At 46.1% G+C, this 22205-nt stretch overlaps 1 protein-coding gene across 2 annotated transcripts in view; it reads left to right on the forward strand.

The window, feature by feature from the left end:
* The window catches only part of LOC110525067 (obscurin), a 59620-nt gene that overhangs the window by 35526 nt on the left and 1889 nt on the right, over positions 1-22205 (forward strand). Inside the window, exons 34-68 of one of the 2 annotated variants that reach the window (XM_036989306.2) lie at positions 2102-2211; positions 2629-2832; positions 3006-3088; positions 3194-3367; positions 3506-3665; positions 3787-3891; positions 4152-4316; positions 4634-4792; positions 5175-5352; positions 5537-5650; positions 5794-5961; positions 9743-9845; positions 10247-10376; positions 10553-10682; positions 12500-12602; positions 12716-12855; positions 12969-13081; positions 14365-14533; positions 14895-14982; positions 15120-15320; positions 15603-15663; positions 15913-15990; positions 16218-16390; positions 16506-16532; positions 16632-16784; positions 16886-16931; positions 17052-17120; positions 17280-19041; positions 19164-19292; positions 19382-19504; positions 19696-19863; positions 20008-20113; positions 20337-20576; positions 20929-21146; positions 21283-21379. In XM_036989306.2, coding sequence (XP_036845201.2) covers positions 2102-2211; positions 2629-2832; positions 3006-3088; positions 3194-3367; positions 3506-3665; positions 3787-3891; positions 4152-4316; positions 4634-4792; positions 5175-5352; positions 5537-5650; positions 5794-5961; positions 9743-9845; positions 10247-10376; positions 10553-10682; positions 12500-12602; positions 12716-12855; positions 12969-13081; positions 14365-14533; positions 14895-14982; positions 15120-15320; positions 15603-15663; positions 15913-15990; positions 16218-16390; positions 16506-16532; positions 16632-16784; positions 16886-16931; positions 17052-17120; positions 17280-19041; positions 19164-19292; positions 19382-19504; positions 19696-19863; positions 20008-20113; positions 20337-20576; positions 20929-21146; positions 21283-21379 — 6247 coding nt within the window. The remainder of the gene's footprint in view (positions 1-2101; positions 2212-2628; positions 2833-3005; positions 3089-3193; positions 3368-3505; positions 3666-3786; positions 3892-4151; positions 4317-4633; positions 4793-5174; positions 5353-5536; positions 5651-5793; positions 5962-9742; positions 9846-10246; positions 10377-10552; positions 10683-12499; positions 12603-12715; positions 12856-12968; positions 13082-14364; positions 14534-14894; positions 14983-15119; positions 15321-15602; positions 15664-15912; positions 15991-16217; positions 16391-16505; positions 16533-16631; positions 16785-16885; positions 16932-17051; positions 17121-17279; positions 19042-19163; positions 19293-19381; positions 19505-19695; positions 19864-20007; positions 20114-20336; positions 20577-20928; positions 21147-21282; positions 21380-22205) is intronic. The other variant, XM_090242598.1, reaches the window with a different exon arrangement.

The following is a 22205-nucleotide window of genomic DNA, read 5'->3' on the forward strand; positions in this document are numbered from 1 at the left end:
ATTTCACATTGTACTGAATCCATTTACTTTAACATTGATTGTTGTAAATGTTATAATAATTTAATATCATACACATGTAATGGGTTTCAGTCTGTGTTGTATTGAGTAAAGACATTATTGTAGATGTAGAAAATAACAGGTACCTCTCAACAGCATCTGTACCTTTTCCAATAGGAGAAGACACAGGGATGCATATACCTATACAAGTATTTGTGCACAAGCACATGCAATGCACATGCAATCCATTTTACTGTGGCTTTCGAAAGTATTCGCCCCCATTTTTCCTAATTTGTTGCCTTACAACCTGGAAATAAAATTGATGTTGTTCTCAGGGTGATGAGAAGTGTTGGGTTTGCGCCAGACATAGGGTTTTCCTTGATGGCCAAAAAGCTCAATTTTTGTCTCATCTGACCGGAGTACCTTCTTCCATATGTTTTATGGAGTCTCCCACATGCATTTTGGCAAATACCAAATGTCTTTGCTTATTTTTTTATTTAAGCAATGGCTTTTTTCTGGCCACTCTTCTCTAAAGCCCAGCTCTGTGGCGTGTCCGGCTTAAAGGGGTCATATGGACAGATACTCCAATCTCCACTGTGGAGCTTTGCAGCCCCTTCAGGGTTATCTTTGTTGCCTCTCTGATTAATGCCTTCCTTGCCTGTTCCCTGAGTTTTGGTGGGCGTCCCTCTCTTGGCAGGTTTGTTGTGGTGCCATATTGTTTAATAATGGATTTAATGGTGCTCCGTGGGATGTTCAAAGTTTCGGATAGTTTTTTATACCCCAACCCTGATCTGTACCTCTCCACATCTTTGTCCCTGACCTCTTTGGAGAGCTCCTTGGTCTTCATGGTGTTGTTTGATTGGTGGTGCACCTTGCTTAGCGGTGTTGCAGACTCTGGGGCCTTTCAGAACAGGTGTATATATACTGAGATCATGTGACAGATCATGTGACACTTAGATTGCACACAGGTGGACTTTATTTAACTAATTATGTGACTTCTGAAGGTAATTGGTGGCACCAGATCTTATTTAGGGGCTTCATAGCAAAGGGGGTGAATACAAATGAGCACCACTTTTCTGTTTTTTATTTTTTAGAATTTTATGAAACAAGTTATTTTTCTCATTTTACTATTTTTTCACTATTTTTACTATTTTGTGTATGTCCATTACATGAAATCCAAATAAAAATCCATTTCAATTGCAGGTTGTAATGAAACAAAATAGTAAAAACGGCAAGGGGGGTGAATACTTTTGCAAGGCACTGTATAATACATTGTAATATAGAACTAAAAAGAATACAACCCCTTGTAATTCTCAAATAGAAAAGGGTAACATATCTGCAGTGAATTATAATATTAATCATTTTATAAACAAATAGTAAAATAAATAAATAAAATGTTATCTGCACCTGTTGGATAGTAAAGCAATATCACGTTCAGTCCCTGACCAATGAGAATGCAATGTACGGCTAGCATAGAATGCTAAGTATGACGCTCATTAAGGCGACCATTCCATTAAGATTGTGTACAAAGATAACATTCTAAACAAACAGAATTCAGACTCTGTGCATTAATAAAGTTTACAGGGAACACATTTTGCTACTTGTTAGTATAAATATAGTTATATTTACACAATTTTAATGTTATAAATGTCAGAGCAGAAAAACACATACCGTCTCCAATGTGAGCAGAAGACAACAAACATTGAAATGGATGATGCAACACAGATTCAGGAGAGCTGGGCTAAACCATTCTACATGTCTTGATTGTCATAATTATACCACCTTTGTTAAACTCAAATGACAGATAAAGATTCATAATAAATGTATAAATAATACACCAACAGTCATGGTTATGGTTAAGGCAATACCACAGTATAAGTAAAATTCAGAAATAGAATAACCCATAAAGTGTCCTCATTGAACCAGTCCAATCTATGATCACGAAGTTGAATTGAAATAATAAGAGTGACAATAGTCTGGTATGAAAGCTGTCTTGTTCATAACCTAAGGGAACAACATTACCTTGCTTCATACAGTACACAGTACTCAATGACATTTGCACGCTTCTGTTCACTTCTCTCACTTCCTCTGAATGTCCCACCAGCTACTGATGCCAAGCTGAGGACTCTGTCCCCGAAACACCACTGTGCCCACACGCCTGCTGCTCTCACAGGTTCTTGCTCAGAGTCAGATGGTGACGAGGACAGAAGAGAGGTACAGTATGGTCTACTTTGGAAAAACTTCCTCATAGCAGCCCCCCATTTTAACATGCCTACTATTCCAATAAGTGCCATGGGATCTTTAGTGACCAAAAAGAGTCAAGACACCCATTCAACGTCCCATCTGAAAGACGGCACCCTACACAGGGCAATGTGGGCCATTGAGATATTTTTTTATAGACCAGAAGAAAGAGTGCCTCCTACTGACCCTCCAACACCACTTCCAGCAGCATCTGGTCTTCCATCCAGGACCAACCCTGCTTAGCTTCAGAGGCAAGCCAGCAGTGGGATGCAGGGTGGTAGACTGCTGGATTATACCATAAGCAGTCATTTATGATCAAAAGATACAAATGTGAAACATTTGTTGCTATAGCATTTTGGAACTAAAATTTTTACCAACTTTTTTCCACAGACATTTGATGTCTATGTGGCCAGAGCTAACTGCAACTCTCAACAAGGTGGCAACAAGGAGAGCTTTGTGTTGAAGGAGGGACAGTATGTGGAGGTCTTGGACTCTGTCCACCCTGAGAAGTGGCTGGTCCGTACCAAACCCTCCAAAAACAGCCCCTCACGCCAAGGATGGGTCTCCCCTGCATACCTGGAGAAGAAGAGACAGGTATGAGGTCATCAGTATGTCCTGGTAAAGGATGGGCATAAAATGGACAAAAGGGACATATTTTGACCATTCAATCAACTACTTTTTATGTTTCTTCACCTAAACAGGATTCGTCAGAGGTAATGATAATTTTTGACTGTACATTTAATCAAACTGTTTTGCATTTTGTAAAGGAAACATTCCCACAAGTGAGGACACCACAACAGGAGATGGATGGATCAGGTTCTACAGAGGAAGAGTACAGAAGAACATTAAGGTGAGTGAATTAATATTGTTTGATCACAGAGTTCAGCATATTTAATTAGTATAGTCTCTTAAAGAATACTGTCAGCATTCCATGTGATATTTCTTCCGTCTTTAGCCAATTGATCCAGGGGCTGATTGATGGGGAGGAAGAGTTTGTGAAGGAGATGAAGGACTTTACATCCCACTACCTGCACCACTTAGACACTAGCCCTCATGTCCCCATCAACATCATCAACCAGAAAGAAACTATCTTCCGCAATATCAAGGACATCATGGCTTTACACGAGAGGTGATAACGTCACAACTGTTCTCTTTGTCGAGAGTGAGAGCTGGTTAATCAAATAAAATGTTGTTTAATATACATTTTTTAACTCATGTAATGAAAAACGAGGTAAATACTGTCCTTATTTTCCTATCCCCTACTCAGGTCTATTCTGCCCAGGCTGAGCGAGTGTTCTACTGATGATGACGTGGCCATGCATCTGGTCAAACACGCAGAGGACTTTCAGAAGTATCTGCAGTACATGATGGGCCAAACACAGGCAGAGGCCTGTGTCACTGACAAGACCATCCAGCAGTACTTCAAGGCATGCAGTCAGATCATTTACCATAGTGCACAAATAATCGACCTGCACACCCAGAAGAAAAACACTTTGCTCTCACATGCTCCCAGTTTTCCACGCTGACATTCACTTTGTGTTCCAGCAGAACACGAGAACAGAGCCCGAGCACTCCGAAACTACAGCTCTGGATGTCATCACCTTCTTACAGAGACCAGCGGAGAGGATTCAGACCTACCAGGCCTTGCTCAAGGTCAGTGCTCATTATACGATTCTAAGTGTCCATTTTGAGACCTTTCCAAAGCATTAATCCATGGATTTCTCCCTGTGTGTGTGTGTGTGTGTGTGTGTGTGTGTGTGTGTGTGTGTGTGTGTGTGTGTGTGTGTGTGTGTGTGTGTGTGTGTGTGTGTGTGTGTGTGTGTGTGTGTGTGTGTGTGTGTGTGTGTGTGTGTGTGTGTGTGTGTGTGTGTGTGTGTGTGTGTGTGTGTGTGTGTGCGTGTGTGTGTTGACAGGAGCTGATCAAGAACAAGGCTAAGTGTGGGAAAAGCTGCTGTCTGCTGGAGGATGCATTCTCCATGGTGTCCTGTCTGCCCTGGCGTTCTGACAACCTGCACCAGGTGTCTCTGATTGAGAACTACCCTGCCCCACTCACTGCACTGGGAGAACCTGTCCTCCAGGTAACTCACCCATAACCCACAAAGAGTGGTTGAGCTCTACCTGCTGATGTTGTTTGCTCCAGAGAGAAGGGATAGATGAATACATCAAAGTGTCCAGACTAGCTGAGGTCAGATGTGCCGTAACAACCCATGACGGTTGTTGCTTTAAATGTTGAGGGGGACACGGCATCATTGAAAGCTGAAATGTCAATTAACTGACTGGATAAAACTTGCAATGCACCATCTTGATTACTTGTTTGAGATGTGAAGGAAGTCATTTCTTCACGGATAATGCAGTTCCATCTGAAGCTTTGATACCATGTCTTTCCTCCTCACAGGGTCCCTTCACTGTGTGGGAGGAGTCTCCTGAGATCAAGACGTCCTCCCGGGGGCACCAGAGGCAGGTATTTCTCTTTAAGGACTGTGTCCTCCTTTGTAAGCTCAAGAGAGACCCCGGCATGAACTCTGACACCTACGCCTTCAAGAACAAGATGAAGGTAAAAACATGGCCCTCCTCCTTTGCCATAGTCAATGTAAATGTATAGTCCAAATCCTCACAGCAAACATATTGTGTTACCGACTGGGGTTCGAACCTAGGTGTCCTGAGAGCAACAAGACTATCCCTCTGAGCTTAAACCAATGCTTCAGGCAAGCCTACTCATCTTATGAGTGTGGCAAGGTTATAGTTTTATTTTAGTTTTGATTTTAATTTGAAATTCAGTTAAATTTCAGACCTGATTACATTGTTTTATAAAAGTATTTATATTTAGTTATAGAAATTCTGATTATTATTCGTTTTAGCTTCAGAGTGGTTTACCGAACCATCTACATTGCATATAGAGTACCGTCCTTGTAATATGAGCGTCTCCCCCTCAACAGCTGAATGATGTGGAGGTGAAGGAGATGGTGGGGGGAGATGAGAAGTCCTGGGAGCTGTGGCATGAGCACCGCGGCTCAGTGAGGAGGTACACACTGCAGGGTCATTCCACCTTGCTCAAGCTGTCCTGGCTCAAAGACCTGAGAGAGCTGCAGCAACGCTCCAGCCTGACTACTTCTAGTGAGTTCCTCTGACTAGGTCTTTTGGTAATGTCCATTGTTGAGTCTGCCTAGGAATATCACCGGTTCGGTCCCCTGTTAGCTCTGTCCAGCATTAAATGTATCCAATGTTATCTCTGGGGAGCAGTAGCTCTGTTGCCTGGTCTCTTCCCATTATTACAGTAGTCTTGTGGTTGTTTCTTTAGGTCCACCAGAGTTCAAAGTTCTCCTGGCTGACTGCACAACAAAGATCGGGCAGACAATCAAATTGGCATGCAAAGTCACAGGAACACCCAAACCAGTGGTCAGCTGGTTCAAAGGTAAGAGTCACAGGAACACCCAAACCAGTGGTGGTTCAAAGGTAAAAGAGTGAGCAGCATAGTAAGCCTTTTAAAAAACATTTTAATTTTTTGACATAAGACGTTTTTAAACAGCAGTACGGTCTCTGACATGACTTCCCCAGACGGCCTGGTCCTAGAGGACGGCCCTCACCACATCATCACTGCAGACCGGACAGGAACCTGCTGTCTCATCCTGGACGGGGTCACTCCCAAGGACTCTGGACAGTACGTGTGCTATGCCTCCAGCCCCGTGGGTCATGCTAGCACACTGGCCAAGATGGTGGTGGACGGTGAGTGTAATGATGGGGCGGTAAGTCGGAAACAGGTGCAACGTTTTAATAAAACAACAAAACCAAGAACACGACACTAACATAAGGCAGTACGCCGATACACAGGAACAATACCAACTGGTGAGTGAACCTGGGAGAGTGACATAAAGGGGAGGAAATGATGAAGGTAATGAGTCCAGGTGTGAATCATAATGATTAACAGGTGTGAATCATAATGATTAACAGGTGTGAATCATAATGATTAACAGGTGTGAATCACAATGATGATTCCCAGGATCGATGGTTAGTATTGCAGCGACGTCGTGGACTGGAGGGGAGGAGCAGACGGGACAGTACCACCCCTTCTGACGTGCAGCTCCTGCCACAGGACAACGACCCCGGGGACGAGGAGCAGGTCGATCCGGGCGGCGAAGTTGGAAATAATGTATGACTTTGGGATCCAGAATGTCCTCCACCAGAACCTAACACCACTCCTCAGGGCCATACCCCTCCCATTCCACCAAATACTGGATCCGACCCCCCCCCCCCCCACGATGCCGGGAGTCCAGCAGAGATCTGACGGCCCCTCGATATCCGGGGGGAGGGGTCGTAGGGGACAGCATCAGCTAGGGGACCAGGAACCTCCGGCCTGAGAAGGGAAACATGAAACGAGGGTGAGATACGGTAGTGACTAGGCAGTTGTAACCTATATGTCACCTCGTTGACCCTCCAGAGAACCTTGAACGGCCCCACAAACCGGGGCCTCGGTTTCTTGCAGGGCAGGCGGAGTGGGAGGTTACTGGTAGAGAGCCAGACGCAATCTCCAGGGTGGAACACAGAGGTCTCACTGCGGTGGTGGTCTGCCTGTTTTTTTTATACGATGGACGGTGCACTTGAGTCTCACGTGAGCGTCGCTCCACACTTCTGCGTGCCAGAACCACTCATCAACCGCAGGAGCCTCGGTCTGGCCCAGAGTCCACGGAGCCAGGGCCGGTTGAAAACCCAGAACATACTGGAAGGAAGTCAACCCAGTGGAGGAGTGATGCAGCAAATTCTGGGCATACTCTGCCCATGGAAGGAATCGTGCCCACTCACCCTGCCGGTCCAGACAGTGACTCCTCAGGAACCTCCCCAGCTCCTGGATCATCCTCTCCACCTGCTCGTTGGACTGAGGCCGGTACCTGGAAGAGAAGCTGACCGTGACCCCGAGCTTCTCCATGAAGGCCCTCCATACTCGTGATACGAATTGGGGGCCACGGTCGGAGACGATGTTCTCCGGAAGGCCATAATATCGGAAAACCTGCTGGAAGAGTGACTCAGCGACCTGGAGAACTGTGGGGAGACCAAGAAGGGGAATTAACCGACGTGACTTAGAAAATCTATCCACTACCACCAGAATGGTGGTGAAACCATCAGAGGGGAGATCGGTTACAAAGTCACTGGATAGATGAGACCAGGGTCACTGAGTCACGGGAAGTGGTTGGAGCTTCCCTGCTGGAGCATTCCGATGAGACTTGGTTTGGGCACACACAGAACAGGAGTTGACATAACGAGTGACACCCTGCGCCAAGGTGGGCCACCAGTATTTCTCAGCAATGGAGTGGATGGTGTGAGAAATACCTGGATGTCCAGCGACAACCGCTGTGTGCGCCCAGGTTAGCAGCCGATCCCATATCACTGTGGGAACGTAGATGTGCACATGAGGACAGTTCAGGGGTGCGGGCTCCATCTCCAGAGCCTGGCAGATCTCCACATCTATGTCCCAGACCATAGGAGCTACGACTTGTGAGGATGGGAAGCAGGTCCTCCGGCATTCAGGTGACCAGTCTGATTCTCATCCTCGACCATGAAATGGTGGGGTTATGGCGTTGAAGGGAGGCTGAGGATGATCTTGTGCACTGGTGATGAAGGTGATATTCTCCTGCTGATTGGACTCCACGGTGAGGGTGAGTGGTTGGGTGATGTGTGTGATGGTTCCGGATCCTAGAGGCCAACAGTCAAGACCTTGAACCAGAAAAGTAGAGGAGAGCAGGTAGGTAGTAATATTGAGAGAGGAGGCAAGTGTCTGATCCATAAAGTTCCCCACCGCACTGGAATTCACAGGGCATGAGAGACAGTCAGCCAGATTGATGGGTACTAAAAAGAGTCTAACAGGAAGAGCAGTAGATGGAATACTCACTCCTGGTCCAGGAGATGTAACATCACATGACCGTCCCTCTGCTCTAGTGGATCCCGGATTCTGAAGTATTGGACACCGCTGGCACTTCTGCCCTCCCTGGCTACAGTACAGACAGAGCCCCAGCTGTATCCGTCTGCGTCGTTCTGCTGCGGAAAGGCGTGTGACCCCTACCTCCATGGGTTCTGGCTCTGATGCTGAACACTCGCTGAAGGAGGAAGAGAAGTGATAAAGATTCCGACGCTCCAGGAGGTTATCCAGACGGAGGGCCATCCCAATGAGTGCGTCCAGGGTGGGGTTGTCATCCCGGCAGGCCAGTTCCGTCTGGACCTCCTCCGCAGACCTCTTCTAAATAACGTGCTGATGGCAGGCTCATTCCATCCACCGGAAGCTTCTACTGTCCGGAAGGTAAGCCCATATTCAGCAGCAGTCTGATTCCCCTGCTGGAGCTGAAGCAGACACTCACCTCCCTCTCTGCCCTCCGCGGGATGATCGAAAATACATTGAAAAACAGAGCCAAGAACTCCTCATAAGACTTAAGCTCCTCCTCTCCTCTCTCCCAGATGGCCATAGCCCATTCCAATGCCCGCCCAGTCAGCTGAAAAATAACTGTGGCAACCTTAGACCTGTCGGTGGTGGGGGCTTCCATCTGGTGTGCGCAATAGAGGGAGCACTGAAGGAGGAAGCCAGAGCATTTGGATGGTGTCCTGTCATATTTCTCCGGGAAGGATAGACGGGCGTCGCTGACCTGGGCGGGTTGCTGAATGGGCTGGTGTGCTGACTCGTTGGGTAGACTGGCTCTAGAATATCCTCCGCTGACTCGTTGGGTAGACTGGCTCTAGAATATCCTACGTTGTAGACCGCGGAGAACATCTTCCATGGCCGTCCCCAGTTGAACATAGTGTTGACAAAGAAGGTCACCTTGTTCATCAATCACCTGGGAGATGTCCGGTTGTCCTGCTGCTTCCATATTTTGAGTTGGTATGCTGTAATGATGGGGCGGTAAGTCGGAAGCAGGTGAACCATTTTAATAAAACAACAAAGCCAGGAACACAACACTAACATAAGGCAGTATGCGATACACAGGAACAATACCAAGAAGTGAGGGAACATTGGAGAGTGACATATAAAGGGGAGGAAATGATAACGGTAATGGAGTCCAGGTGTGAATCATAATGATTAACAGGTGCGCGTAAAGATGAGTGCGCAAAGATGATTCCCAGGACCGGTGGTTACTATTCCTGCTACAACATGCGCCGAAGGGGAGGAGAGGAGCAGGAGTAGACGTGACAGTGAGTCAACGGTCACTTGCAGTCGCTTTGGTGCTGAACTCAGCACCCACAATCAGGACTGACAGAGCACTCGGTCCATAGAGATCCTACTAAATGACTATGTACTATTTATTATTCAATGTATTAGTGTATTCTAATTCCTAATTCTATGATTCAGCCTACCTCACGCACAAATTACATGCTGATGCAGATTAGAGCTTAAATACACTGAAATACACAAATCGTATACATATGATTTTGCTATCCAACATGTTACGGTATACTCCATGTCCTATTGTGCAAAGATAATTCGTAATGCATAGAGTGAATTAACTCATTTCCTCTTGTCCAACAGCACCCCCCAGGTTCATCACTAGGCTGCAGAGTGCATGTCTGATGGAGGGAGAGGAAGTCCAGTTTACCTGCTCCACGCACAGCACACCTCTACCCCGAGTCAGGTATGGTACAGTAAACTGCACTGGGTTTACAGATGCAGGATCTTAATTTGATCACCGTGTTGCAGGACAATTTTACAACTTTAAATGTATTTGAGGTTTAAAAAGGCTTCTGAAGTTTGTAATTTCCACTTTGAAATGTCTGACTCTATTTCCCCTCACAAAAATGTCCATTAATTATAATCCATGAAATAATTCACATTTCCTGTTGCTGCAGGATTATCTTCCTGTTTAGCAAACTGGCTCAAATTAAGATCCTACATCTGTACTCAGTATTCCCATACTATGTCATGAGAACATGGGCTCCCAGGATTCAAAGTTTGAACCATACTTATTAAGATTCCCATTGAGATCCACCCACATGTTGTTATTTGGTTGTGTGCCCTGGCATGTTTTGGGGGCAGGTGGTTTAAGGATGCCAGAGAGCTGACAGACCAGAGGAAGTACCACATAGAGAGTGACGCCCGCAGTGGGATCCTCACTCTCACCATAATGAACCCTGGAGAGACAGACCTGGGACGGTATGAGTGTGAGGTATGCGTATTGTATGAAACCCCTTTATGTACATATGTAATGCTTCTTCCTAACATGTATAGCAGGTATAACATTAAGGTGCAATATACTGTTGATTTTCGTCATAGCACCCTAGGAGCTTTTGAACATTCTTATAAAGAAGTGAATTTAAAATGTGAAATCTTGTTATGTTTCAGCTGTGGAACCAGTTGGGTAGTGCCAAGAGTAAAGCAGAACTGTGTGCCACCTTCACACAAGTGATTGACAGTGAGCCTGACCAACCACAGGTCATCTTGACCAACGGTAGGAGAGTTCCACCCAATCAAGGTAAATGTCCACCTGGGAGTAAGGAAGCAGGTTTTGAGAAGAAGGCTGTCTACACTATAAGACATGGTTAATAGGATGACAGTAATATATTTAAGCAATAAGGCCCAAGGAGGTGTGATATATGGCAATATACCACTGCTAAGGACTGTACATAGCCGCGGTATATTGGCCATTTAGTACAAACCCCTGAGGTGCCTTATTGCTATTATAAACTGGTTACCAATGTAATTAGGGCAGTAAAAATATTTTTTTTGTCATACCCGTGGTATACGGTCTGACATACCATGGTTGTCAGCCAATCAGCATTCAGAGCTAGAACCACCCTAGTCTATAATATAGGATAAAGATCCCCAAGGTCCAACTCTTACTTATCCTTGTCTCTCATGAGAAATCAGTATTGTGTTATCCCAGTTTTATTCTGTGGACAATATAAATGTAGTGTTAACTGACGAGGGATTAGGAAAGCACATGCCATGGTTATTCCTTAGTTTCACCTCACTTCACTTTACCTCAAACCACTTCACTTTATCTCTGTTTTCACACTGTCAGTCATCATTGCCATTCCTCATTTTCAATTTGGATTGTCTCATTACCTAGGTTACACTTTCTCTCCCATGTCCTTCCAAAAACCCTTAAAACCATAAACACTTCCAGTCACCTACATTAGCAATCAACATAGATATCATATCATTCGTAGTTGTACATATTCATGAAAGACATTGATACACTTTAGTATTGGATGTTTTGGTTTGTGTTTTCATCATGTTTCCATCTTTCAGAAATGAATAGTATTGGAACGGACTGGGTCATTTGCCCCCATTTGACTGATCTTGGTGAATTTCCAAAAAGCTTTTCCAAACAGGAGAAAGAAGGGGCCATAGCTCATTTACATCTAGGAGTGTTTACCAGACACATATTAAGCCTGGTCCAAGACTGAAATGCACTTTCAATGAAGATTCTCCATTGATCTTGCTTTTTAGTCCATGACTAGGCTTAATCTGAGCCTGGGTAACCCCCCCCTCAGAGTCCATATCAGGACCTACTTACATTTAATCCATATCAAACACTGTGAACACATTTAAGTCACCAATTACATTCAATTAGTCAATTTATTTAAATACATATGATAATAGATCACTGGCATTGCAGTATGTATAAATTGCTTTCCTTCATGAGCTATGATTTCACCTCTAAGTAGTTTTCCTTTAGACTTTTGGACACCAATTGATCATGTGACTCCATCCATTCTCTGTAACCCTGCTCTCCATCCCACTTCCTCTGTATTCCCCTGAGCAGGAAGTACCTTACAGAGCCTTCATCATGTAAGTCTTATCATGTTCCCAGTATCATGGACCCAGTGCATGTGGATGGGTCCTCCTCTCTCCTCTCCAACGCACGCCCAGCTAACTCTCCACTCCTACCCATACAAGATGGTCATGTGCTGGGCATTAGGCGCTCCTTATGCCCCTCTCCCCCATGTGTCCATGTCTTCCTGTTCATGGGCTGATTTACAAACTATTGGGTGTCCGTCAAGTCTGGAGGTAAGACGTGCACTGGTAATTATGCTTATGTGAGTCTGGAGGTAAGGGTAAGTATGTTCCTAATATTTGCTTTTATCATATTTTTCACATTCTATATTTTTAAATAGACAGTTGTTAATGCCTCGACACGCTTCTCCTCATTCAGAAGTTGGCATGGCTTCAAAAAATATGTTCAACTTAAAGGCCAACTGATATGAAGTAATGATTTTGGATTCTAAGACTCTAACAGAACCTAAGGACATCAGTCTGTGAGTGATGCAATTGTGCTTCCTCCAGACTCAGATGGCTGGTCCACTGCCATGGTGAAACAATGGCTACAGACAGATTTCAGCCCCACATCTATCGTCAAAATGCTCTTCCAGCCTGGATATGCTAAGCCGTGAGTCTACCTGCCAGAACTGTGATACTGTACATGATCATACTACTGCACCGTCTCTCTCTCTCTATCCCAATATATGCACCGTCTCTATATTTTATCACAATAATATACAGAGCTGAGGGTGGCCCAGAGGAAAGGGACCCCACCACCAGAGGCCACGTGGAGGTGCCCCAGTTCCCCAATGATCTTGAGGAAAGACCCGAGGTTGAGGAGGAACTTTATGTCCCTGAGACCATACAGGAAATGCCAACAGGTACTTGTACTGTGCACACTCACACTGTAGTTCATTGTTTTTGTTTTTGAAGTGGCCACTGTTCCTAAAACTTGAATAATCTCACAGAATTACTTAACTTCCTGTTTCCTCAGCTCCTCCCTCCACTCAGGTGCCGGCAGAGGACCTGTGTGTGGAGTCTGGCCAATCAGCTACCTTCACCATCATCATCACAGGAAGGCCAACCCCCGAGATTCAGTGGTACAAGGTAGGGAAGCTTCAAACCGATGTGCCTTCTCAATCTAAGACCACCATCAACTGATTCACTGTTATAAATAACTTCATACTAACCTTTATTATGATATGACATGCGCCATATCATTTCAGCATATCTGACACTTATCAAATGAGCAGTAATCTATACTGAACAAAAATATAAACCCAACATGGAACAATTTCAATGATTTCACTGACTTACAGTTCATATAAGGTAATCAGTCAATTGAAATAAATTCATTTGGCACTAATCTATGGATTCCACATGACTTGGCAGGGGCACAGCCATGGTTGGGCTTGGGAGGGCATAGGCCCACCCATTTTGGAGCCAGGCCCACCCACTGGGGAGCCAGGCCCAGCCAATCAGGATTAGTTTTTCCAGACAAAAGGTTTTTATTACAGACATAAATACTTCTCAGTTTCATGAGCTGTCCAGGTGGCTGGTCTCAGACAATCTGATATATGTGGAGGTCCTGGGCTGGTGTCGTTACACGTGGTCTGCGGTTGCAGTTGTGAGGCTGGTTGGACATACCACCAATTTCTCTAAAACAATGCTGGAGGCTGCTTATGGTAGAGAAATGAACATTCAATTCCCTGGCAACAGCTCTGGTGAACATTTGTGTGGGCAGCATGCCAATTGCACGCTCCCTCAACATTTCAGACATTGTATTGTGTGACAGAACTTTACATTTTAGAGTGGCCTTTTGTTGTCCCCAGCACAAGGTGCATCTGTGTAATGATCATGCTGTTTAATCAGCTTATTGATATGCCACACCTGTCAGGTGGATGGATTATCTTGGCAAATGAGAAATGTTCAAATAACGGGGTTGTAAACAAATTTGTGTACAAAATGTGAGAGAAATATGCTTTTTTTTCGAATGGATAATGTCTGGGTATCTTTTATTTCAGCTCATGAAACATGGGACCAACACTTTACATCAGGGCTGTCCAACCATGTTGCTGGAGAGCTACCCTCCTGTAGATTTTCACTCCAACCCCAGTTGTAACCAACCTGATTCAGCTTTTCAAGTAGCCAATTATTAGAATCAGGTGCGCTAGATGAGGGTTGGAGTGAAAACCTACAGGATGGTAGCTCTCCAGGAACAGGGTTGGACAGTCCTGCTTTACATGTTGCGTTTGGATTTTTGTTCAGTATATATGGATTCTGTTGCCTTTGTAATATTTGGTATCCTCCTCTACTGCCGGGAGTCTGAGACCCCCTGTGTTGTCTTAGAAGCTGTACCTTATTACTGTGTCACTCTTATATGATTGGAGGATGGAGAGGAGCTGTTGGCCAATGAGAATGTGGAGGTGGTCCAGAATGGTGCCCGCTGCTCTCTGACTGTACTGTACCCGGAGAGCGAGGATGGTGGCATCTACACCTGCTGGGCCTATAACGACTCCGGACACACATCCTGTCAGGCTCAGCTCACAGTGGAGGAGGGTGAGGCCTCAGGACACACCTACGCAGTTTCTCAAATGATTCCCCTTTCCCTTCTACTGTAGTGCACAACTTTTTGCTAGAGCCATCCCACTGAGTACACATTGGTTGAATCAATGAAATTACGTTGAACCAACGTGGAATAGATGTTGAATTTATGTCTGTGCCCAGTGGGGTATGTCTTTCTGTTCACTGTCCTTATTGTTACATTCATTCAAGCTAGCTGATGCCAAACCTTCGGCAGTTTTACCACAATATGCTTGGAAGGTGTGCATCCTTATCTGAAACCAACTTAACACCACATACATGATATTATCTGTCTGGACTACCTGTGACTGCATGGCCATGGTCCTCTTTTCTGCAGGTCCACTGGAGTCGCAGGAGAGGGAGGTGGAGCTTGGGAAGAGGAGGAAGCTGCTCTCTGTGTATGACGTCCATGAGGAGATAGGGAGGTAAATACAGACTTTTTGGTGTATCCTATTTCCCAAGTCTGCAGTCAATCTGTAACTGTGGAGACTTACGCTCCCTTTAGCTGTGTCCCAATTATCTAAAATGTCTTCCGTCCGTTGTCTTATCCCTGTGTCTGTAGAGGCACATTTGGGGTGGTGAAGCGGGTTACCCACAGGAGGACTGGCGAGGGCTTTGCCGCCAAGTTCCTGCCCCTGAGGAGCAGTACGAGGACCAGGGCCTTCCAGGAGAGAGACCTGCTCTCCCGGTTGGCTCACCCCAGGGTGTCCTGTCTGCTGGACTTCTTCTCTACACGCAGGACCCTGGTCCTGGTCACTGAAGCGTATCCTTCACCATGGCTTTTTTAGCCACTTCCACATGCAGTCTTCTGATGAAGAGTGGAAATGTAAATAATAAAACATACTGTAGCTTGTGAGCTTGAACAACTTCACCTGCACACCGTGTTTTAATAAAATCTGTACTATTTTGTCTTTCACATCTTTTCTTTGGTGCGAATAAATTAAACCTGGAGTAGGAAATGGAACATACCAACAATAAAAAAACAAATATGTGCTCAATTTGATCAATGTATAACACTGTATATTCTTCTTAATACCATCTATAGCTGCTCTACTTATGGTCTTCTTGATCATCTGCTGTTGAAGGGATCGGTCAGTGAGATAGAGGTAAAACATTACATCTCTATTCTGTGAAGGGCGGCAGGTAGCCTAGCGGTTAAGAGTGCTGGCTGGTAACCGAAAAGTAACAGGTTTGAATCCCTGAGCTGACTAGGTGAAAAATCTGCCGATGTGCCCTTGAGCAAGGCACTTAACCCTAATTGCTCTGGATAAGAGCGTCTGCTAAATTATGTAAAACACAACATTGTTGGACCTGTTTTGTCCGAATGCTTACAACCTGCCCGTATGATATACCAGGTGCAGATGTACGTTCAGCAAATCCTGGAGGGAGTTGGTCACATCCACAGCATGAACATACTTCATCTGGACATCAAAGTAAGCTCTTCCTACATCCATATTCATAAACCAGTTGGTATATTTCATTTGATTCTTAATATACATTTTGTTTTGTGTGCATTGAAACATTTCAGAATGGTCATTCACTTGAATTGACAGCTTAGTCATGACATGATCAATTCCCTCACATAGAAATAGAATGAATAGAACAGGTTTTATTTATTCTACTACTATGTTCCCGCACCCACTGTCTGTAATTCACACAGCCGGACAATATCCTGATGGTGTTTCCACCCAGAGAGGAGATCAAGATCTGTGACTTTGGCTTCTGTCAAGAGATGGACACTTCCAGACACCAGTATAGCCAGTTTGGCACTCCAGAGTTTGTAGCACCTGAGATCATACATCAAGACCCTGTCACTATAGCAAGTGATATCTGGTAAGCTAAACGTACTCTCTGTTTCAGTACATCTATGCTACTGTTTGTGACATTCCTGTCATGTAAAGGTACAATGTGATGATTTATCACTACAGAAATGTCTTATCTTTGTTAGGTCCATTGGTGTTGTGGCGTATTTATGGTAAGTACTGATTTGAGGTTTGATATTATATATTAGTTTGTCATCATACATGTAATGCGAGTGAGCGTTGACCGGTGAAATCATGCTGTGTCCTGGCAGTCTGATGTGCCGCTGTCCGTTTGTGGGGGAGACGGACCGGGCCACTCTGCTGAGGGTGGGGGAGGGGACACTGAACTGGGACGCACCTGACCTCACCTACAGGAGCACAGAGGCCCAGGACTTCCTCCGCATGGTCCTGCAGCCAGACCCAGAGTAAGATACACAACCATTGAAATTAATAAAGATCCCCCCCCCACCCTCGCCGTAAAATATATCATATGGATATAACTCTAAATTATTTGTTCTCTCTTCAGAAAGCGACCAACTGCATTTGAGTGTCTGGGGCATGAATGGTTCCAGGTAAGAGTTATACAATTTGTTTACTGGTATGTCTCATCCAGGGTTGACAGAGACGAATGAAATACATGGAGGAAAAACAATTACTCTTGCCTAACACATTCTGTCATTTTGATTACACAGAGCGAGGATGAAACTGATGACATCAACACAAGGGCTCTGAAAGTCTTTATCTCAAGGAGGAAATGGCAGGTACAGTAATGAGACCTGCAGACTTTCAACTCTGTCCAGTGCAGTCTTTCTTGTCTCATCTCTCTCTTTATATCCAGTGTTTTCTTAACTGTCTCATGACAGCTTTGTATGACTGTGCTGTCTTCTCTTTCACCTGCGTTATCTCCCCCCGCAACCCAGCGTTCTCTGACCTGCCTGGGCTCGGTCCTCACCCTGAGGTCCATCCCAGAGCTGCTCGATGCCCCTCCTCGGGAGACCTCTGTCACAGCCCCACGGGACCCCCACGAGCCCAGCAGCACCTCAATGAGCAGCGGCTCCTCCTCGGAGTACGACGAGGCCGACGCCTGGGACTTCTTCCACCACAGCACCACCACAGAGGACGATGAAGATGAGGATGAGGAAGACTTCGATCTCTTCATGGAGAGAGCCAGGATCCCTGAGCCCTTCGCCAAGCTTAAATTGGACAAAGAGGAGGAGGAGAGGATCATAGAGGAAGAGGAGATGGGAGGACAGAGGATCGTGCTAGAAAGGAGCATAAGCAGGCAGTCCGTAGGGTCCTCGGACACCTCCAGGCAGCCAACCCCCCAGAGGGAGAGGAGGGTCAGCCGAGACAGCAGCCCATCTTTGTACTTCTCCGAGGGTGATGACAGCTCCGTTTCCGGGAGTGAAGGAGGGCGCATCGCCAGGAGCAGCCTGATCCACAGCACCTTCTATGACAGCTCCGCGCAGCTCTCGCCCATGTCCGCCCGCCACATGACCCTCAGGGACAAGTTCCAGGCCAAAAAACAGGAGAGGGGCCGCAAACCGCACCGCAGCAGCCTCTCTAGCCGCCTTAACGAGCCGCTCATTGAGTACATGGAGGACGAGGGAGATACCAATCACGGGCAAAGGCGAGGGTCTTTGCAGTCGTCCATGCTCAAGTCTTGCTCCTTCGACAGCGGGGTCGGCCTCTCGCACAATGCACCCCCGCACAGGAGGAGCAGGTCGTTGGACGACTACTCCCGACGCTCACCAGGATCCACCAAACGCAGAGAAGAGGAAGGTGCTTTGAGTCTTAAGGAGGATTTCACTGATGAAGAGGAGGACAAGAGCTTAGTCGTTGCCCCTCCCCAGATCAAAGGTAGAAGAGGTTCAGTGGCAGTGGCTCCCGCACAGCTTATAGCCAAGCTTCAGAAACTGGGTGCAAAATTGCCCCATGCTGGTCAAGAAAAGAGCCCTATGCCAGAGCAGGGGAGACCAGGGGAGGAGGAAGTGGAGAACCTGGCTGGCTCGCAGGGCTCCCTGGCTGAGTCCTTCATCCTCGAGCATGGCTCTGAGGCCTCCAGCAGGCTGGGCTCCTGTGAGGATATGTCCCACGGCCGCCCTTTTGCCACACATAGAGGGAGAGCAGGGGATGAGTATGATGACCAGGAGGAGCCCCTGATCACCCCATCCCCCTGCTCCCTGCTCCAGGCATCTGAGGTTGAGGATGCTGAGCAGGAGCCCCAGCGCCGGAGAGGCCAACTTCAGATCCCACCGAGAAGGACAACACACCCCAACCAGAACCCAACGGACAGAAATAAGGGTCCGGTAGAGAGAAAGGTCCTGCCGGTGAAACCCAGTCCCAGTCTGTCCATCAAGGCCCCAGAGAGGCCCCCAAGGGCCAGAGACACAAAGGCACGACTCCAGAGGCATGCGTCCACACCGGCCCTCCAGGCCAAACCGCCCACGGGGAAGTCTCCTAGGATGTCACCCAAAGTTGGGTTAATGAATCTGTTCCGCAGGCAGTCCTGGGCAGGGCATTCCTACTCCCAATTGGAGGGCGCGGAGCAGGGACCCACACTAGGGGAATTGGAGCCCCAAACCCCCACCATGTCACTAAAGAAAAAGATGAGGGCATCAGCCTCTAGCCTCACCAAGCTGTTCACTAAATCGTCCAGCAAGGAGGACTTAACGAAGGGAGGTGAGCTACCGTACAATTTTGTTTAGTACACTTTTTAAAATGAGATCTCTCTCATGAGGTGGAAACCTTTTTTCAGTTAGTTCTGATGAATCTGAATATTTATGTTTCTTGGTGTGATGCAGGGCCAAAAAAGGGTTCATATCCTGTTCCGCCTGAGCAAGAGGCAAGCCCTGGCTTGGAGAGCCCAAAAAAGAAATCCAAGTTCTTCTCCTTCAAAATACCTAAAATACCTGCATTCAAAAATAACAAAGGTCAAGTATATATACACTCAATTTACAATCTATTCAGCAGGATATTGTCTTTGTGCAATTCTAAATGTGTCTTTCTGTTTTCTCTCCAGAAATGCCTATCCGCCCCACCAGGCCTGATGTGCACCAGTTGGAGGCAGGTGGATTTCTGCTGGTATGGAGACCAATGCAGTCCAGCGACCCAGTGGTTTACGGTGTTCAGTACAGCACAGATGGTAAAAACCCACTGCTTACAGATCACACAGAATATTTCAATTTTGTACAAAAATGCATATGTCCAGGTGAAGTGAAGCTACGCTAACCTTAACAAGTTTATCTTGTTAACAACACTTTCTACTGGAGTGGGCAACTGGTGATGACGATCTCAACATGTTGTTTGAAACGTCCGTACTCTGTGCTGCCACAGGTGTGGAGTGGAAGCTCCTGTCGGAGGAGGTGACAGACAGTTGCTACGTGGTGAAGGACTTACCCAGAGGAGCAGGATACGTGTTCAGGGTTGGCTGCATCATCAAGACAGGCACGGGACCTTTCAGTGACCCTTCTCCACCTGTTGTTATGGCAACCCATCCTGAAGGCAAGACAATTCTAAATATAGAATTTTGATTTCCTCATGTAAATGTATATGTTTATTGGTGATAGTCTTTGATGTTCTGTTTTAATGCTCCCTCTCCCTTGTTGAGTGTGTGGCCAGACATAATACTTCTCCTTTGAACTACAGAGACCCACATTCCCCTCATCCAGACAGAGTCCCCAGGTTCAAAGGGCAGTAGGTCAGGAGGTCAACCTAGCCACAAGACCTACAGCTTCCTCTCGGAGATCAACAGGTACTGAATATCTATACCGGGTTAGGAAAGTTGCAGTTTCTTATGGACGACGTGAATGTGTACTAATTTAGCATATCTAAATTAAAATGTAAACCCTTGCACAACAGCATACACATATTTTTCTAAAAGTTATTACACATCTTTACTTCATGGCTGCAAGTAGCCTAGACAGATGTGTGTGCAATGTCTCTCACCACTACTTGCAACATTTTGTCCATATCAGGGGCCGTTTCAGCGTGGTGACCCAGTGTCAGGACAGCCAGAGCCAGCAGCTGTTTGCTGCCAAGATCACCCCCTGCAGGCCAGAGAAGAGACAGCTGGTGCTCAGAGAGTACCAGCTGCTGAAGAGGCTCAACCACCCCAACCTGGTGCAGCTGCACACAGCGTACATAACCCCCTACTACCTGGTGCTCATCCAAGAGCTGTGTGCCGGCAGAGAGCTGCTCTACAACCTGGCTGAGAGGTCAGACAGACACACCATTGAATATGATCGCTGCCTGCTTTACATTACGACATTACTTAGTAGTGTTTGGGGGTGGTGTGTGTGTTGGTTTGTAGTGTTAGCTGGCTAAGGGGACTTGCATCTTATCAATGGTGGTTAGTGAAAACCCCATGCAGAAGATGGGTTTTATATAAACAAAAAGGGAGTATACTTCACCTCCCTCCGTCCCTCACACCCTCCCTCCGTCCCTCACACCCTCCCTCCGTCCCTCACACCCTCCCTCCGTCCCTCACACCCTCCCTCCGTCCCTCACACGCTCCCTCCGTCCCTCACACCCTCCCTCCGTCCCTCACACCCTCCCTCCCCCAAACAGAGACCTGTATTCTGAGCTCCATGTCGCAGAGTTGCTGGCTCAGATCCTGAGTGCTGTGGACTACCTGCACGGCCGCCACGTTGTCCACTTGGACCTCAAGTCAGACAACATGCTGGTGACGGACGGCAACATGCTGAAGATCGTAGACCTGGGCTCCGCTCAGTCCTTCACGCCCGGACAGACACTCAACATAGAGCATATTCAGGGACAAGAGAAAGGTACAGTAAGAGGATGACTTGGGACGATTACCAGGAAGAATGACGTGTTGAACGATATATTAACTGTCACGTACTGATGGAGACGTTGTCATGTAAAACTCTTATGAAGAATTCTCTCTCTATCATGTTTTGTCAGTTTACATTGTCCTTCCTAAAGCTCCGGAAATCCTTGACGGACAAGGAGTCGGACCTGAGACTGACATCTGGGCTATTGGGGTGTTAGCTTTTATAATGTAAGTATAGAAAGACACATGAGGATTAATTTGTTTAGCAGTATTTACACTTCTCTGAATGTTTAGAGCCCCGATTGCCCAGGATGTGTCAGTTTGATCCTATATACAAAACACTGCGTATACAAAATATTAAAAACACCTGTGCTTTACATGATATAGACCGACAAAGTGAATCCAGTTGAAAGCTATGATCTGTTATTGATGTCACTTGTTAAATCCACTTCAATCAGCGTAGATACATGGGAAGAGACAGGTTAATTAAATAAGGATTTTTAAGCCTTATTGTGTACAGTGGCTTGCGAAAGTATTCACCCCCTTTGGCATTTTTCCTATTTTTTTGCCTTACAACCTGGAATAAAAATAGATTTTGGGGGGGGGGTGTATTTGATTTGATTGACACAACATGCCTACTGCTTTGAAAATGCAAAATATTTTTTTGTGGAACAAACAAGAAATAACACACAAATACAAAACAAAAATAGAAAACTTGAGCGTGCATAACTATTCACTCCCCCAAAGTCAATACTTTGTAGAGCCACCTTTTGCAGCAATTACAGCTGCAAGTCTCTTGGGGTATGTCTCTGTAAGCTTGGCACATCTAGTCACTGAGATTTTAGCCCATTCTTCAAGGCAAAACTGCTCCAGCTCCTTCAAGTTGGATGGGTTCTGCTGGTGTACAGCAATTATTTTCTTTAAGCAATGGCTTTTTTCTGACCACTCCTCCGTAAAGCCCAGCTCTGTGGAGTGTACGGCTTAAAGTGGTCCTATGGACAGATACTCCAATCTCCGCTGTGGAGCTTTGCAGCTCCTTCAGGGTTATCTTTGG

Source organism: Oncorhynchus mykiss, chromosome 1 (assembly GCF_057628025.1).
Source record: "Oncorhynchus mykiss isolate SJ-2025 chromosome 1, ASM5762802v1, whole genome shotgun sequence".
In the NCBI taxonomy this organism is placed as follows: Eukaryota; Metazoa; Chordata; class Actinopteri; order Salmoniformes; family Salmonidae; genus Oncorhynchus; species Oncorhynchus mykiss.